The following is an 18,796-nucleotide window of genomic DNA, read 5'->3' as shown; positions in this document are numbered from 1 at the left end:
GTTGAGTAGTTGTGACAGAGACATTAAAGCCTGAAATGTATAAATATTTATCTCCTTATTAATAAAAAGTTTGCCATCTTGTGAACTAGATTAAGTGACAGAATATTACAAATCTCAAAAAGTTGCCTTTGTCAGCTCTCTCATTCATAACACCCTCTCTGAACACTTCAAACGCCATAAATTAGTGTTTCTTTTTTGGTTTCCATATGAATGGAATTGTAGACTATGTGCCCTTTTAACCGGTTGCTTTCATTTAGTATCATGTTTTTATCATTCTCCCGTGTTGCTACTGATAGTAGAAATTTATTTTTATTTATGTACAGTACTTTTTAAATGTACACTTGAAGCAAAATTATGAATCAGGGAGAGATTGGCTTTGCTATTCACTACTATCTTTCCTTTAGGTCATGTGATATTTTTGCATTTCCATTCCCAGCTATTCCTCAACTTTCTCCCCTTTCTCTCCCCAACACAGAGACCCCCTCTAATTCCTCAAAAAAAAGAAAATAAGAATAAAAGTAGACATTAATGAAATAGAGGTAAATCTATAATAGAAAAAAGTAACAGAAGTTTTAACTTTGCTCTTCTTCAAAATTGGCTCCATAGAAATTTTAAAATAAGTTCTCCAATTTCTACAAAATTATCTTAAGATATTAGCTAAAACTGAATTGAGCCCCAAGAATAATTTGAGGAAAATTGAGATACCTTTTAATCCATGAATATGGTGCATCCCTGCATTTATTTGTCTTTCTACTTTTCTCTCATTTTGTGTAACTTAGGTTAGAATTATTCCTAAAAGTTTTATGAATTTAGTATAACTGAAAATTATGTTTTTAATGGTTGGAGGGTGTTTTTGTCTTGCTTTGGGTGCTGGGAATTGAACCCAGAGCCTTGAGTATGCTAAGAACATACTCTACCACTGAGATACTTCAGATTAATTTTATGTTCTGTTACTAGTGTATAAAATTATCATTGGTTTGTGTTGACTTGTATGACACAAATCGACTAAAGTCTAATATATACATGTGTATATATATACAAATATATATGCTAAAGCCTAATATATTTATGTGTATATATACATATATATGGTAAAGTCTAATATATATGTATCTATATTAGACTTTATGTATATTCATATCATTTATGAATAATGAGAAGTTTTTGTTTTCCTTTTTAATAATAGTACTTTTTATTGTGCTTGCCTAGTTACACTAAGACTAAGTAAAATTGGTAATATTAGGTAACCTTGTTCTGAAATAAATGGAAAGTGTCCAATATGTTACCATTAAGGCTAATGGTAGCTGTATTTTTTGTACTTATCTTTGGTTAGGTTAAGTTTTTCTTATATCCCTATATTGCTGAAAGTTTCTATTATTAGTAGCTATTAAATTCTAGCAAATCATTTTTCTAAATCTATTGAAATGAACATATGGCCTTTCTCCCTTATGTGATAAATTTCATTGGTTATTTTTATTACTAAAGTTTTTTTATATGACATTTCTTTGCAGTTGAGAATTTAATTTTGAGGTTTATTTTTATTTTATTTTTTTTTAATTTTTTATTGGTGCACTGTATTCATACATCATAGTGGGATACAAACTTTTGTAGACATACATGCACACATCGCCCAGTCAGCCCCCACCCGATCCCCACCCCATTTTCTCCCCATCCCTCCCTCCCATGCTTGGCTTAGTGGTTGACATCTAGTATTATAGCAATTTATCCAAAATTAAAAATGATAATCTCACATAACAGTTTCATTTGTCTGATACCAAGCTTTTGATGACTTAAAGATAACATTTCAATATTTCTTTTTAATTTCTTTCTTACCAGAGAATATTTTTTTCTATTTTGTTTAGATGAAACTATCATATATTTATATATTTATTTTTCAGAAAAAAAATCTATCCTAATATGGAATATGGACTTTAGATACCCAAAACGATCTAAGAACAAAGCTAGAAGATATATATTTTCTGATTTCAAACCATATAAAGCTACAATAATTGAAACAGTGTAGTACTATTCTAAAGGCAGATATATAAACCATTAGAGTTAAATAAAAGCCTAGAGCTAAATTCTTCCCTATATTGTCAAGTTATTTTTGACAAGGTTTCCACGAACATTTGGTGGTGGAAATAATAATCTTTTAACTAAATATTGTTGAAACATAATAATTACATGGAAAAGAATAAAGTTGGACCCTTACCTAATCCCATATACAAATATTAACTCAAAATAGATAAAAGACCTAAAAATAAATCTTAAGACTATAAACTTTTAGGAGAAAATCTGGGTCATTAAACCTCACAACACTGAAATTGGCAGTGATTTCTTGGTTATGATTTCAATGGCATAGGCAACAGAAGCGTATACAAACTCCCTAAAAAATAAAAAAAATATTGTATATCCAAAGACAATGTAAACAGAGTTAACAGTTACTAATAGAATGGGATAAAATATTTCCAAATGCTATATCTGAAGGTATATTAATATTCCAACTAGAAATCCTAAAAATTAGCAACAATACAAGCAAACAATACCATTTAGAGATAGGTAAAAGACTAACATAAGTAATGAATCTCCACAGATAACCAATCTTAGTTGTCTGTTGGATGGAAACTCTTGTTTCTCTGGTTCTGGTGTGTGTTACCTATTTCTTCTTTGTAGTTAATCTCTTTGAGTATTTTCTCTAGTGCTGATTTTGAAGACATAAATTCCTTCAGTTTCTGTTTGTCATGGAAGCTTCTTATTTCTCCATCTAATTTGATAGAAAGTTTTGCTGGGTAGGAAATTTTTGGCTGGAAGTTGTTTTCTTTCAGAGTTTGGAATATGTTACTCCAAGCCCTTCTGGCTCTCATGACTTGGTTTGGGAAGTCTGGAGTGATTCTAATTGGTTTGCCTCTGAGTGTCGCTTGGCCCTTTGTTTTTGTTGCCTTTAAGATTCTCTGCTTGGCTTCCACATTGGTCATTTTGACAATTATGTGGCGTGGGGATCCTCTTCTCCGATCCTGTCTAAAGGGAGTTCTATAAGTTTCCTGGACCTGTGTATCAACCTCTTGCTCTATGTTTGGAAAATTTTCTGCTATTACTTCCTTGAAGAGATTGTTGATCCCTTTGGTTTCACTTTCTTTTCCCTCCTCTATTCCAATTATTCTTAGGTTAGCTCTCTTAAAATGGGACCATATTTCTTCAATGTCAGGTTCCTGCTGTCGGATATTTTTTCCTAGATTAGAAACTATGCGTTCATTTTTGGAATGATCATCTTCTAAGAGCGAGATTCTGTTCTCCATGTGTTCTAATCGGTTGTTTGTGCTTTGAATTGAGGCCTTTACTTCATTAATTGCATCCTTCATCTCCTTTTGGCTCTCTCTGAGTGTTTTTTGAAGGACCTCTATTATTTCTACAGTTATTTTCCTGATTTGATCTTCTAGAAAGCTCTGATTTTCTGTTTTATCGGGTTCTTATGTTGTGGGGTTGTGGGCATTCATTGATCCAGTATTATTCCTCTTTCCCATGATTTTTGAAGTTTGTGCCTTCTCTGGGTTCTTCCCTTGGGTCACTATGACTTCACTTAAGGTGTTCTGGATCTCGAGTCAATAGTATCTCAGACCCCACTACTCCTTTACTGGGTTGTATCACAGAGTCTCCGACCCAGAGAGTCGATAGAGGCTTCTTTAGACTGTGGGGGGTGCACGTTCTCCTATGGTGTGATATCTCTGCCACCGCCCCTCCCCCACTGGGTCAAGTCCCAGGGAGTACAGTACTGGGATTTCTCCTCTGTGTCCGCAATTTGACTCACTGTTCTTGAGTACGCAGATGTAGCTGTACTGGATTCGGTGTATCCTCTGCTGCTGCCGCCGGTGGCAATATGGCGCCGCTGCTATGCCCTCGGCCTTGAGGCTTGCGTATTTCTTCTTGGTTTTGATTTCCACTCTGAATCCCTGCAGCGTGTGCTGAGCTCAGCCACTGGGAGCTTTAGATTTTACCTGCAGCGAGAAATCCCGCCTGGCTGTTCCGCAGCGGCTCACCTCGGCTTGCTGTAGCCGTCTGGTGAAGTCGCCGCTGCCGCCGGCAGTATGGCACTGCTGCCGCGTCCTCGGGCGTGAGGCCCGTGTATCTCCTCTGTGGCTCTGAGCTCTGTTCTCAGTCCGCTTTCTCTCAGGAGCCTGGTGATTTTTTTGTTTCTCTGGTGATGGTGTTTTCTGGCTATGAAAGGTGCTGATTTTGTGGTAATGGAGATTTGTTGTTAGCGGGGCTCTTAAGCCCCGCTTTTCTTGGTCGCCATCTTCCCGGAAGTCCACTAAAGTTTTTAAACAAACCTATTCAACCTGGAAAAAAATACCAACTTGGTCATGAGGCGTTATTTTTTCTTTAATTGCCAAATTCAACTTGCTAATATTTTTCTTATGATATTTGTATATAAATTCATAAAAGATTATGCTGTAGTTTTTCTTGTAGTATTTTTTAATATTTTGGTCATTTTATGATGGTCTTTAAAAATGGTTTGGGTAGCCAGGTGTGGTAGCACATGCTTGTAATCCCAGCATTTGGGAGGCTAATACAGGAGGATCACGGTTCACAAACAGCCTCAGCTACATAATGAAGCCCTTTGCAACTCAGTGAGACCCTATTTCAAAATAAAGAATAAAAAAATAGGGCTGGGGTATAGCTCAGAGGTAGAATGCCCCTGGGTTCCATCCCCGGTATCACCAAAAAAATGATTTGGGTAATCTTCCCCACATTTTTCTATTCTCTTAAATAGTTTGTGTACAGCTATGATTATTTCTTCTTTACCAGCAAAGTCATCAAGGCCTGAAATTTTCTTCATGGAAAGATTTTCAATTATATATTTTTAATAGATACAGAATTACTCCAATTTTCTTTATCCTCTAGTCTCTATTTTGAAAAGCTTGATTTTAATTGTGTTTTTCAAGAAACTTATCTACTAAATTGTCAAGAAACTTGTTTTTAAATTTGAAAATTTAGAGACAAAATTACTTGTGATATCCCCTTAACTTCAGAGTACATAAGGCCTACAGTAATGCCACTTTTTGCTTGTAATTTTATAGTTTGGGCAATTTCTTTTTCTCTTTAACAAACTGGTTAGAAGTCTTTTCAAAAGATCAGCTTTGGGCTTTGTTACTTTTTTTCCATTATAGATTTGCCTCTATTTAATTAATATCTACTCTTATCCTTCTTTTCTTTTCTTTTTTTTTTTCCCTGTGGTGCTGGGGCTTGAACCCAGGGGCATTGAACTTGACTTATAAAGATAAGATCAAAATGCATTATGTGCAATGAAAAAGGCAAAATGTATACCAAGAGTGGTGTTATGTAACCCTTGTACACACAAAAAAATTATTACTTGATTACATGGCATATGCCTTTTATATAATTTATTGATGCAAACCTATGTATGTATATGCATGTGAAAAGTATAAATAAGTGAACAAGAAGGATGCATGCAAAATTCACATTAGTGGTTGCCCCTGTGAAAAGAGAAGAAAGCACTCAAGAGCAGAATTAAAGGGCACTTCAGTTTTATCCATAAACTTCATTTATTTCTAAAAAGATATGAAATAGGTATGGGAAAATGTTCCTAATACTTAATGCTAACTCTTTCCTGGGTATATGGAAGTTTAATAACTAATTCACTGTGCTTTTCACTATTTAAAAGTTTTTCCAGATAAATTTTTTCTTTAGAACTAAGAATTGAACCCAGGGGTATTCTACCTCTGAGCTAAACCATCAAGCCCTATTTTTTACTCTTTATTTTGAAGCAGATTCTCACTACGTTCTCACTTAAGGGTGCCACAAGTTGCTGAGGCTGCGAACTTGCAATCCTTCCATCTCAGCCTCCCAAGAACTAGGATTACAAGTGTGCACTACCATGCCCAGCTAATTTTTAAAAATCTATCTACCTCTATGCTACAATAAACCTCTTCCCTGGACCCCAGTAAAAGAAGCAGTAGCTGCCAGACAACACAGTTAATCACTTTCAGACCAATATCATGTAGGTCACACCCATGCTATGTGAAAGCAATTGTTTGGTTTAATGGTAGGACATAATATTTAACTAGATAGTTAAATCTATGAACAAAACCCCTCAATAAGCTAAACATATTTTCATCTTCCTTTTAATCTTGTAGTTATCTTTATTAGAAACTTAACCTAAAAGGACTGCTCTTTAATGAGTCTCATTTTTTGTCTATAACATCTAGCATTCTTAGTAGTTGTAAGAGTTATCTCTGCTAGCTTCCTTTCTATCTAATAGGTTTTCTTTGCTTTCCTGGCCTTTCTTCATTGTAATTACATGTCAGTCACTGAACCAGTATTATTTGGTATCTGACAAGTCCCTTCCATGCACAAAACAATTGTAGTGAGTATGTAGAAAATAAAAACAAAGAAGTCATTATTTCTACCTTCATTAAGCCCAGTGAATAGGGGGACAAAGAGCCATAAAATCAAAACAAAGTTTATTCGATAGTGGTAAATAGAGTTGTGGGGTTAAAGAGGCAATGCTATCCAAAGGTTCCAGAAGAGGGCACATTTGAGCTTACCTTTGCAGGAAGAATAGAATTTGATCCAAGTATCAACAAAACACTAGGTATGTGATGTATCCCTACAAAACCAGAAGTCTAGGTGGCTGAGTAAAGAATTGTTTGGAGACTTTTGTTCTTGGGTTACATTTGGACATAACACTTGGATATTTGCATGGGAGTCAAATTATTGAGAGCCCTGTGTGGACATGGAAGGAAAGGTACACCATATCCATGGAAGGAATGGTACACCATATCAAGGTTATGTGACATTCCTGTGATCACTTAGGCAAGGTGATATCTACTAGGTTGCTCCAATGTAAAGATACCATTTGCTTTTTTGTAATCATTAAATATCATGTGAGAAGATGCTCTGAATTTTGAAATATCCTATTTTCTTCAATATTCTTCCCCTTCTAATTTTAGCATTCCTTGTTGTTTATTGCCGCAATATTACTGTGATATTTAACTAATTGTAAATGTCTGGTTTCATCATTCTTTCTGTTGATGAACTATATATAATTCTATCATGAGGAAGAGCCACCCCTCACCTCCCATTTATTTACTATTTATTTTTATCTACTTATACTTGTATCAATATTTCTATCAGTGTGAACTTATTTGGTCTTTGGGCTATAATCCAATGCTAACATTATTTACTTAGTTTCACAAATCATTCCAGCTTTGGACACTGAAGTAGTGTACCTTCAAATTTGTCCTGCATCCTATTAATGTGTCCCCATCATTTCTTGAATAATTTCTTACTTTCTGGTAATCACAAGATAATCCAGGCTCAAGTTGTATTTTTCTACCACAACATGGGAAGTTTCTACCAAGGAACCCTAGTTCCTTCTACTAGAGAATGGTATTTATTTATTTATTTATTTATTTATTTATTTATTTATTATGTACTGGGGATGGAACCCGGGGGCATTCTACCTCCGAGCTACACCCCAGTTCTATTTTTTTATTCTTTATTTTGAAACAGGGTCTCACTGAGTTACAAAGGGCCTCACTAAGTAGCTGAGGCTGTCTACGAACCTTGATTCTTCTGTCTCGGCCTCCCAAATGCTGGGATTATAAGTGTGTGTCACCACCCTTGGCTTCTAGAGAATGGTATTTAGAGGACAACATCTGGGCCCTAAGTGTACTTATTGGTCCCAGGATGCTGTTTCTCCCAGGCACAGGAAGTGCCTCTTTGTCCAGTGTCCTAGCTGTCTTTCTGCAAGAGATGTCTCCTGGGCTTATGTATCAGGAAAAATATGATTTAAGACAATGACATATTCAGATTATTATCCTTTTGAAAACAGGTGTGCTTTCTCGTTTTCTTCCCTAGTTCTTCAGTTTGGATTCACAACTATCTTTGTGGCAGCTTTTCCTCTAGCACCACTTCTGGCCTTACTGAATAACATAATTGAAATTCGACTTGACGCTTATAAATTTGTCACACAGTGGAGGAGACCATTAGCTTCAAGGGCCAAAGACATAGGTAAGTTGGATTTGGAATTTTTTTTAATATTAATCTTCTGGTGGATAGAATTTTAAAAGTAACCAACTTAGCTGGGCATATTGACACTTGCCTATAATCCTGTACTTGAGAGGCTAAGACAGGAGGGTCACAGGTATGAGGCAGACTCAGCAATGTAGTGGGACTGTCAGCAACCTAGCAAGAGTCTGTTTTAAAAACAAAAAAGTTTAAAAGAACTGGAATTATATCTCAGAGGTAGAGTGCCTGTTTATTCCTCAGTCACACACACACACAAACATGCACACACACACACATACACACACATCACCAACTTTAGGTTTTTATGGTTTCCACGTAAGACGATTCAACTACTGTTTGCAAATAATAATTACCTTAGTTTCAATTAGTATTAGACAAGAAGCAAAGATGCCTTTTTGGAAATTTATAATATCTAGCACTAAAGAATTTGTGCCTAACTAGATTCTCAGTGTGGTCATCTCTGTCTTAAGACTTTAGAATCTGAAAAACTGATTTATTACCACTTACTTTTAAAAATAGATCTTCCATTTGCTTAACTTCGTTTAGCATTTTCCTAAATATTTCTCTGGTTCCTATGAAGCACAATCTAGTTTTTCAAAAGGCATAAGCAATGTACACAATGTACACTAACAAACATATCAGTCATCACTAAGCCAAACATGAGAAGGAGGGTGCGGGGAGGGAATTGGTTGGGAAATGGGGAAGGGCTAATTGGTGACGTGTGCACGTACATATCTACCATCTTGTACTCCATTAAGATGTACGACTACAAAGCACCAACAACAAAAAAATTAAATAAAAAATAAATGAGTGTCTGTCTTCGACTGGAGATGCCGAGTTGAATCAGATGCAGCCCTCTTGGGAGCTGCCTGAAATCAGAGGCTGTCTTTTCTTCATGAGTGTGTAAGTGATGAGCACAGAGCTGGCAGGGGCTCAGCCAGTGTGTGTGGAAGAAAATCAAATATGGATATACTCGCTCACACTGGCCTTTTAACCTCCATGTGAAACAAGCTCACATTCAGTGAACACCTGCTCAGGGCTCAGGGATTGGGCCTACAAAGATGAATAGGAGGGTCCTTGTCTATATCTGTAAGGAGCTCCCAGTCTGGTGCCAGTTTAACCTCATATGCAGCGATCTTATCAAATGGTGTTTTGCTGCTTAATCATTAACCCAAACACTCTATCGTATGTATAATCCTAATCATGGAGTCATGAGAACATTGACCCATCCACAGGAACTCCTTCAATGCCAAAATGTTTGGAAGCATAAATTCTTACCCCTAGCTTTATTTGACAGAATTTGGAAAAATGAAAAGACTATTGAAAATGAGTTAACAGTGTTTTGTGTTTTTTTTATTTTTATCACCTCGGATGTTGTCTATGCAACTAATATTAAGCTTCCTATTTGAATAGGAATTTGGTATGGAATTCTTGAAGGCATTGGAATTCTCTCTGTCATTACAAATGCATTCGTCATAGCGATAACATCTGACTTTATTCCTCGCTTGGTGTATGCTTATAAGTACGGACCTTGTGCTGGCCAAGGAGAAGCTGGGCAAAAGTAAGTTTGCTGTAAAACCATTATGAAATCTCCATTATGTAGCCTTTGTGTGGTGTTGGACACTGAGAGAGAAGCCTTTGCACTGGGATTTGTGGCATACAAGCCCAGGCAAGAAGGCCTGTGGTGAGGAAGGCAGAATTATTATGTAATTACACTTTTGGCCAAAGAAAACACATCCTGGATCTACTGACTGGTCGGGGATCCAACAAGTCAGACAGGTTAGATGGAATTCAACAAAAGAGCAGCAATTATTTTCCCTACCCTCTGACCCCTGCCCACTATGGATTTAGAAATGTGTAGCATCCTAAGTGTATATTAAAAAGGTTGCGCATGATCTAGCATATAGTTATACCATGGTTATGAGTTTATAAAAAGACATTTATTACCTGGTTCACATTGTGTCATTAGATGTGGACTCTACAAATTTATACATCGAAAATATGGAACTGTGTACCTAACTACTCAGTAGATACCCAATAAATATTTGTGGAATAAATAAATAAATAGGATTTTTTTTTCCTAGCTACTGTCCTGAGTAGCATCTATATTTCTCCAATCAAATCAGGGCACAATTTTATGTTTGTGAAGTCAGGGTACTAGATATGTGGTCAAAGAAAGCCTAGGAAACATTATAACTGGTCACCTAGCTTTTGATACTGCACTTTGAAAAATAGACAAGTTAGTTTTTTTTTTACATATTTTTAAAAATCTGTAATGCCAAAATAATAATAACTCTAGTTGTGCGATACAGATGCCCATAGGTATGGGTGGAGTGTTTTAGGAGTATCAGTTTTTCTTGGTGCCTTAGAAATCATCTGACATGGGGTGCTGCCTCATGCAAGCAGCCCTGCCTCCTGGTTTACCAGTCTCAGCCAAGTTAATTTGTCCCCTGAAGCCATTGTTGTATTGTCAGTACAGAGGAGTGAAAAGCCACCAAATAAAGCCGATTGAACTATGCAAACCTGGCCTGGGTCTGATTTCATTATTAATCCTACGTAATTGCACTAAGGCATGGATGATTGGGAAATGCAAGAAAGCTCACAGCACAGCTATTCAAAGAGGCTTCTGTGAAGTTCTTTACTACAAAACCATGTGGCCTTCAAACATGAATTACCTAGCAACTTTAAGTAAGCATGCCATCCCATTTTACAAGGGATTTAAAGGCTTAGATTATACCACCCAGGCATTTCTTTCTAATTGCAACTGTCGTCAACATTTGCTGCTTGGTTTAGCCTACAAAGGCTTACCTTTGTTCAAGGCACTTTTATATGTTCTTGGTATCTGATTTGCCCCCCCAAAAAAACAACTCTTGTGTGGGACATGCATTATTCTCTTTACACTGAAAAGTGGGGGGAAAATGAAGTGAGCTTCACTCCAGAATCAGAAGGAAGTGTGCCTCGGGAGCCCACACAGAGGAGAGCTGTGCTCAGCGGGCTGTCAGTGCGGCTGGGACCTCTGCAGTAGCCAACCAGTGGCCTAGCGCTCCTAACATTGTTTAAGGCAATGGTCAGGATGATTAAAATGTATTTAATAGCCTCCTTAGTTCAGTTTTACTGGGATCTTTGGATCTTTTATTTTCTTTGTTAACCTTTCCCTTTGACTTAAGCATCCTTTGCCACTTTCAATGTACACATATGCCTTTTTAATCCATTGGTCGTTTTTCTTGTTTTCAAATAGTTACATTTACATATGTTTCTTCATGAATCTTATTTTCTGCCCCAGCAGTCATTCTATTACTTTTCTTCTTCCAATTTAGATATGCTTTAGAAATGATTGAACTTATAGCTTTTTTAAATTTTAGAAAGCCATAGGCTTCCTGGGTAGGATGTACAGTTTTAGTCAAATCCTACTTATGATTTAATCCAACTGTGGCAATGCCATAATTGAGTTTAAATCAAACTTAAGCTGGGCGTGGTGACACACACTTGTGATCCCCACGCTTGGGAGTTGGAGACAGGAGGATCATAGAGGTTCGAAGCCAGCCTCGCTGGCTTAAGAGACCCTGTTTTCAAATTTAAGAAAGTATAAAAATAGGTCTGGGAATGAAGTCCAGAGGTAGAAGGGTTTCCAGGAACCCCAGTACCACCAAAAAATAAAAATTAATAATAATTAATAATTATTAATAATAATAAAAGAAATAAATCAAAACTTTCTACAAAAGTTTTCTTTGTATCCCACTATGATATATGAATACAGTGCACCAATAAAAAATTTTTTAAAAAAGAAATAAATCAAAACTTAAGCAAAAATGCTCCATCCAGACCAATCACCTTGCCTCTCTCCAAAACTCCAGGCTACATCATTGCCTCCTGGCTTCTCCATGAAGGAGAATTTCACTCCTACGTCCAACGCCCTTTGGTGCATATGCTCCTTGTCTGCCTGGTGTTGTTACTGGCTGTTGTGTAGGTGCTGTTCCCAATCAGATTGTAAACTACTTGTTTTAGTCATGTTTTTATCCCTGTGACCTAAATACCTAACAGGATCAATTTAGAAAGGGAAGGTTTATTTATTTGGGGTCATTGTTTTAATACATGGCAAAGGAGAGAGAGAGGGAGAGAGAGAGAGAGAGAGAGAGAGAGAGAGAGAGAGAGAGAGAGAGAGAGATTCCCACCAACTCCCACCTCCTAGTAGTTCATTCAGCTTCCTTTCCATTTGATGGATGAATCTACTGACCAGCTCAAAGCCTTCATGATCCAATCGTTGCCTAAAATCCCCACCTCTACACCTTGCTGCATTAGGGACCATGTTTTCAACAGGTGAGTTTTGGGGGGACATTACATACCCAAACCATACTGTTACTTGAGAATAAGGACCAGATCTTTTACCCCTGTGCAGTCCAAGTCCAAGCCCTCTACTGTTAGGGATGCTCTGTCACCAAGACTTAAGTGGCATGGTTGGAAAGAAAATGAGAGGAGGGGGATGGATTCCTACCAGTTCCCACCTCCTAGTAAATCATTCAACTACCTTTCTATGTGATGGATGAATCTGCTGATGAGCTCAAAGCCTTCATGATCCAATCATTGCCCAAAAGCCCCACCTCTACACCTTCCTGGATTAGAGACCATGTTTTCAACAGGTGAGTTTGGGGGAGGACATTAAATACTCAAACCATACTGTTACTTGAGAATAAGGACCAGATCTTTTACACCTGTGTAGTCCAAGTCCAAGCCCTCTACTGTTAGGGATGCTCTGTCACCAAGACTTAACTGTATTGGTAGGAAAGAAATTCTCACTCTTCATCAAGGTCTGAAATTTTTTAAAAAATGATTTGTGGCTATGTTCTCTATGCGTTTGGGCACATGAACATTTTTTTAAGTGGTTTTATTGTTTCTTTTGGCTTCTGTTTTAGCTTAGCTAGGCCAATTCCTGGACCTCAGTCTACTGTTGTTTCCAAAATGAGTTCACCTCCTCTTTTGAGGTATCTTCTTGAGTCCTTTAAGAAGAAGCTCAGAGAACTCTGAGGAGACATCTAGAGACAAAAATTATAAAGTAAACTCAACAATGTATACTCTACAATTGTTCTGCCAATCATTTAAATTTTAATCAACAAACACAATTTTGATTTTTACCTCCAGTGAATATAATAAAATCATTGCTTTATTACCAGGAACACATGGGCTAAAGGTTTTTGAAGCATTCTCTAAGGATACATGCCAACCTTAAAGTTATCATGAGGTATATACCTGAAAATGATGTCTTTGGTTAGCAATATAAATAAAAACTGATTTTCCCATACAATAGTGGTATTATCAAGAGTTAGAGTCTTGGTCATAAGAAGTTAGAGCCAGTGCCTAAATTTTCACAAAACTAGCCACAAATATATTGCTTAATGTACAGTAATATATTTGTACAAACTCCACATCACTTAAAGAGGTCGACGCTATCACCATTCGCAAACTTGTTTTAAAAACGTAAAGTTTATTGTCCAGAGGCCTTTTTCACATCATCTGACATTTTTATTGTAGCAAATCAGCAGTCTACTTTCTTTTGTCCTTGTCTCATTAGCCTGAGAAGCTGCATCTAAAAAGCATATTCAACTCTAAGTGCATAAACACGATCTTATTCCCCCTAGTTTATTCAACCTTTGATTTCTGTTACCAGGGTATTAGTTTCACCATATCTAAAACCTCAAAAGCAAATTTGGTAGCCTAATTCAAAGACATTCTGTAGTGAGTTTGATCTGCAGTCCATAAACTCTAAGGTCAACTTCTGGTTCTGTTTTTTCTCTTAAAATTGGTGATGATTGCTGCTCTATCCTTTTTTCGTGTATGAAAGAATTAAAAATAATAAGTAATGAGTGCTTTTTTTTAAATTTATTTTTTTTATTAATTTATTTTTTAAATTGGTGCATTGTAGTCATATATCAATCACATTGGAGTACAAGACTTGAGAGGATATACAGGCACACATCATCCAATTAGCCCTCCTCCAGCCCCCATCCCATTCCCTCCCCCTCCCTCCATCCCAAGCTTCTTTGGTGATTAACTTTGATACATTTGTTTATGTACCTCCTGCGTTTTAAAGAGGCTCGGTCCTCCAGTATTACATACCCTCTGATTGATCACATTAGTTGCTTCACTATAGGGCCCTTTCTATAGCTCAACCTCTTCCTGTTGCCCCTTTCCTCCTAGTTATTGCTGATTAAGAGAAGCGTCTGATTTATATTTTCTGCGATTTTTCTCTGTGCATGCTGTGTTGCAAGTACCGATCCCACTCTTGATGGTCCCAGTAGTGACCTGGCTACTCAGTGGACTGATCCAGACCTCGCTGGCTCAAGCAGCGGCCTTGCCTCATGGGAGGCCCCAGTTCTGGTCTCGCTGGCCCCTGCACCGGTCTAACCCCTATGCTGTCTTTGGTCCCGGCCTTAGAGGCCGCAGGAGTGAACTTGCCTCACGCCAGGCTCCGATGCTGGCCATTGGCCCCTGCACCGGCCTAACCCCTTGGCAGGATTCCAATCCCGGCCTTGGAGACCCCAGCACCGGCCTAGCCTCACGGCAGGCTCCAATGCCGGCCTTGTTGGCCCCAGCACCGGCCTAACCCCTTGGCAGGTTCCGTTCCCGGGTTAGGAGGCCCCAAAACTGACCATGTCTCACGGCAGGTTCCGATGCTGGCCTCGCCTCACGGCAGGCTCCGGTGCCGGCCTCGCTGGTCCCAGCACCGGCCTAACCCCGCGGCCGGCTCCGATACTGGCCTCGGAGGTCCCAGCACCGGCCATGCCTCACGGCAGGCTGTGATGCCGGCCTCATTGGCTCCAGCACCAGCCTAACCCCTCAGCAGGCTCTTATCCTGGCCTAGGAGGCCCCAGTATCGGCCTTGCCTCACGGCAGGTTCCGATGCCGGCCTCACTGGCCCCAGCACCGGCCTAACCCCTCGGTAGGCTCCGATCCCGGCCTCAGAGGCCCCAGCACTGGTTATGCCTCACGGCAGGCTCTGATGCCGGCCTCGCTGGCCCCAGCACCGGCCTAACCCCTTGGCAGGCTCTTATCCTGGCCTTGGAGGCCCCAGTACCGGCCTTAGCTCAAGGCAGGCTCCTATGCCGGCCTCACTGGCCCCAGCACCGGCCTAATCCCTCGGCATGCTCCGATCCCGGCCTTGGAGGCCCCAGCACTGGTCATGCCTCACGGCAGGCTCCGATGCCGGCCTCGCTGGCCCCAGCACCGGCCTAATCCGTCGGCAGGCTCTTATCTTGGCCTCGGAGGCCCCAGTACCGGCCTTGCCTCAAGGCAGGCTCCGATGCTGGCCTCACTGGCCCCAGCACCGGCCTAACCCCTCGGTAGGCTCCGATCCCGGCCTCAGAGGCCCCAGCACTGGTCATGCCTCACGGCAAGCTCCGATGCCGGCCTCGCTGGCCCCAGCACCGGCCTAATCCGTCGGCAGGTTCTTATCCTGGCATCAAGGCCCCAGTACCGGCCTTGCCTCACGGCAGGCTCCGATGCCGACCTCGCTGGCCCCAGCACCAGCCTAACCCCTCAGCAGGTTCCGGACCCAACCTCGGAGGCCCCAGCACAAGCCTTGCCTCATGGCAGGCTCGAATGCTGGCCTCGCTGGTCCCAGCATCGGTCTAATCCCTCAGCAGGTACCAATCCCGGCCACGGAGGCCTCAGTAGTGGCCTTGCCTCACAGCAAGCTCCGATGTCGGCCACTGGCCCCGGCGCCCGCCTAACCCCTCAGCAGGTTCCGATCACTGTCTCTGTGGTTATTATTTCAAAGGTTCCAGGTGTAATGTATCAGATCTCTGCCTCCCCTGAGTATTGGCCACTGGCATGGCCACTGCCTCCACCGTTTCAAATACTTCCCAGGCTCTTTTTCCACTCTGAATGTTGTCCAGTGTTCCTAAGCATGCGTGATGGTAGCATTCGACATTTGGTGTAATTTCTCCAAAAAAAAAATAAATTTGGTAAGATCCGGTTTCTGCTTCTCCTGAATACAAGTCTCCACCACCAACGCGTTGAACTCTTTCAACACCGCATTTCTCCTTGGTTTCCGCTAAACTCTCTCCTTACAGGTGGTGTCTGAGATTCTTAACAATATAGAGAAATAGCAGTCCTCTTTCACGGCGAATTTTTCCATAAGTTCCAGTGCATTTAGATAAGTTTTGTCTGCATCTCCAGTGTCCTGGCAACCATAACGGCTTTCTTACTACCTCTCCGATATTTTTCTTTATCTTTTTCTGTTCTGGGCCCGGTTTCTCCAGGGGTCTGGCGTGCTACGCGCAGTTCGGCCTGGGGCCCAGAGTCCCGCGACCCGGGCCCCATCTGGCGTGCCCGCGCGCGACCCCGCCCAGAACCCAGCGTCTTACTGGGCCCGGTTTTCTCCAGGGGTCTGGCGTGCTATGCGCAGTTCGGCCCGGGGCCCAGGGTCCCGCGACCCGGGCCCCGGCTGGCGTGCCCCGCGGCAGGACCCCCGCCCAGAACCCAGCGTCTTACTGGGCCCGGTTTCTCCAGGGGTCTGGCGTGCTACGCGCAGTTCGGCCCGGGGCCCAGGGTCCCGCGACCCGGCCCCGGCTAGTAATGAGTGCTTTTAAAAACAGAATTCTCACATTTAAAATGAATGTGATGTTTTCAGAAGATACTTCAGAAAAGAGTGTGCTTCCTAATTAAACAATGCTAGTCTTACCTGAGACATTTTCTGAATCTTTTCTACTAGCCCTTAAGGAAATTAACTTTACCTGATTTTACATATATATATATATATATATATATATATATATATATATATATATATATATATATAGCTGTACCTCTCACTTCTCTATGGAACCTGTTGCTATTACTCTCTCATTGTAACTAATGGTCAGTGGGTTGACAAATGGAGACTACTGCCACTTGGCTGGACATCAAACAGTAAAGTATAGGGAATCTCATTTCCCTGGACTCATGATATCCTCAACTCTTTGATGTTGATAAAAGCTAAGTCTCTACCATGATGAGAAGAACCAGGGAAGTGCATAGATAATTTAGGATTGGCAGCTCCTTTTTCTTCTCTGATTATGAAAATGATATAGAAAGGAGACTTATACAGTTGATCACTATGCATTTGTATACTAAGCTCATGTTCAAGGCTGTGAACCCAGGAGTAGCCACCCATTAAAAACATATTTTAAACATGAATTTGTTACTGGCATTCCGTGAATATGCTTAATGAGCAGGTTCACAGATATACTCTCTTTATTTAGGGTGTATGTGGAATAAAGGATCTTTGTGATCCATGGGACAGGCACTGTATTTGTATGAGCTTTGTCAATGGAGTTTTTAAGCAGTAAGCCAAGGACAGGGCTTCTTTGTGAGATAAAAGGGCAAGAAGCATCACGAATATTCCATTTCAATGCTGGGCCTATTTCCTGGTCAGTTTCCAATGCACCTTTCCCTTCCTCTACTCAGCTCCCTGCTAGATTCTGTATTTCACAAAAGCTGGCTCCCTCTCTGTGACAGCTAATTGCCATTAAGATGCTGATGTGTTTTCATGTCAAGTTTTGGACAGTCCTTACATGAAGGAGCCATCATTCCAGATAACCCTTCCAGGGGTGGGGAGGAGGGAGGAATAAGACTCGGCAACCCCACTAACCGTCTGTTTAACCCATGCGTTAAATGACACATGGGTCTTTGAGCTGGGCTCACTTTTTTAAAATTTCATTAAGGCATCATTAGAATTGCATTGGTGCCGAGCAAGATCACATGCAGAACCCATGCACTCTCAGAATTGTTTGTGTCTTCCCTTTGGTTCAATACCATCAACTAAGATTAATGACATCAGGCATGTTAAGGAAGAAAAGCTAAAGACTATGACTTAGTCATTCAACCAATAATAATTTATTGCCCTCTCGTTAGAGCCAATAAGTAAAATCATAATCACCACTCACATTTGTTTTGCTATAGGCTAAACACGGTGTCACATGCCGAACATATGGCTTTGACTTAAATCCCTAAAGCGATCCTATCCTTGAGGTGGACACTGTCACCTAAAGAAATTACATGGGGCTGAGAGGATAGCTCAGTGTTAGAGCACTTACCTAGCAAAGCCCTAGATTGATTCCTTACACACACACACACACACACACACACACCTTACATAGTTTGCCAAGTTGATATGGCTATAAAGCATCATAGCAAAGATTTGATCCCAATATCATGAGTTAGGTTTTGGTATTATGATATACTGCCTTTAGAATGAAATCCATGAGCCATGCTGATTGGGGGGGCTGTTGTCTTCTCAAAGGGGATGATGTCTGAGTTGACCATTAAGGGATAAGTACCATTTCTACTTGTAAAGAAAGGAGTAGGAGATTCCAACAGAAAAGGCAACCTGAGCAGAAGCAGAAAAGCCTGCGATGGATTCCTAGTGCAGCATGAGTTCCGCCCGAGATATGAGTTGGGGAAGGGAATCATATTCATGCTAGTCATATTTGGTACATTTTGAATGAGCTCCCTGATTTTTAGTGAAGGAGTGTGTGTGTGTGTGTGTGTGTGTGTGTGTCCATCAATAATAAAAGAAGCTTTGACTTGCATATAACTCATGCCCATCACGAGATCCTATCTTTCACCTATTTCTCAGAAGTATTGATGGGGGTGGTGATGTTCTATATGACTGTACACAGAAGAGATTAGAAAAAAGGAAATAACTTGCTCCTGATTCAACATGCCCGGGGCTTTTTAGCATGTTTCAATCCAAGTTCCTGTGACAGGCAGG

The 18,796-nt window shown here is 40.3% G+C and overlaps 1 protein-coding gene across 2 annotated transcripts in view; it reads left to right on the top strand.

The window, feature by feature from the left end:
* The window catches only part of ANO4 (anoctamin 4), a gene marked incomplete at both ends in the record, with an annotated part of 438,431 nt that overhangs the window by 407,295 nt on the left and 12,340 nt on the right, over nucleotides 1-18,796 (top strand). For both annotated transcript variants that reach the window (XM_080705232.1, XM_080705233.1), the window contains 2 exons: nucleotides 7,879-8,031; nucleotides 9,463-9,610. In XM_080705232.1, coding sequence (XP_080561358.1) covers nucleotides 7,879-8,031; nucleotides 9,463-9,610 — 301 coding nt within the window. The remainder of the gene's footprint in view (nucleotides 1-7,878; nucleotides 8,032-9,462; nucleotides 9,611-18,796) is intronic.

This window comes from Muscardinus avellanarius (genome assembly GCF_963383645.1).
Source record: "Muscardinus avellanarius genome assembly, chromosome: 11".
In the NCBI taxonomy this organism is placed as follows: Eukaryota; Metazoa; Chordata; class Mammalia; order Rodentia; family Gliridae; genus Muscardinus; species Muscardinus avellanarius.
This window is presented reverse-complemented; position numbering and strand designations above follow the sequence as displayed.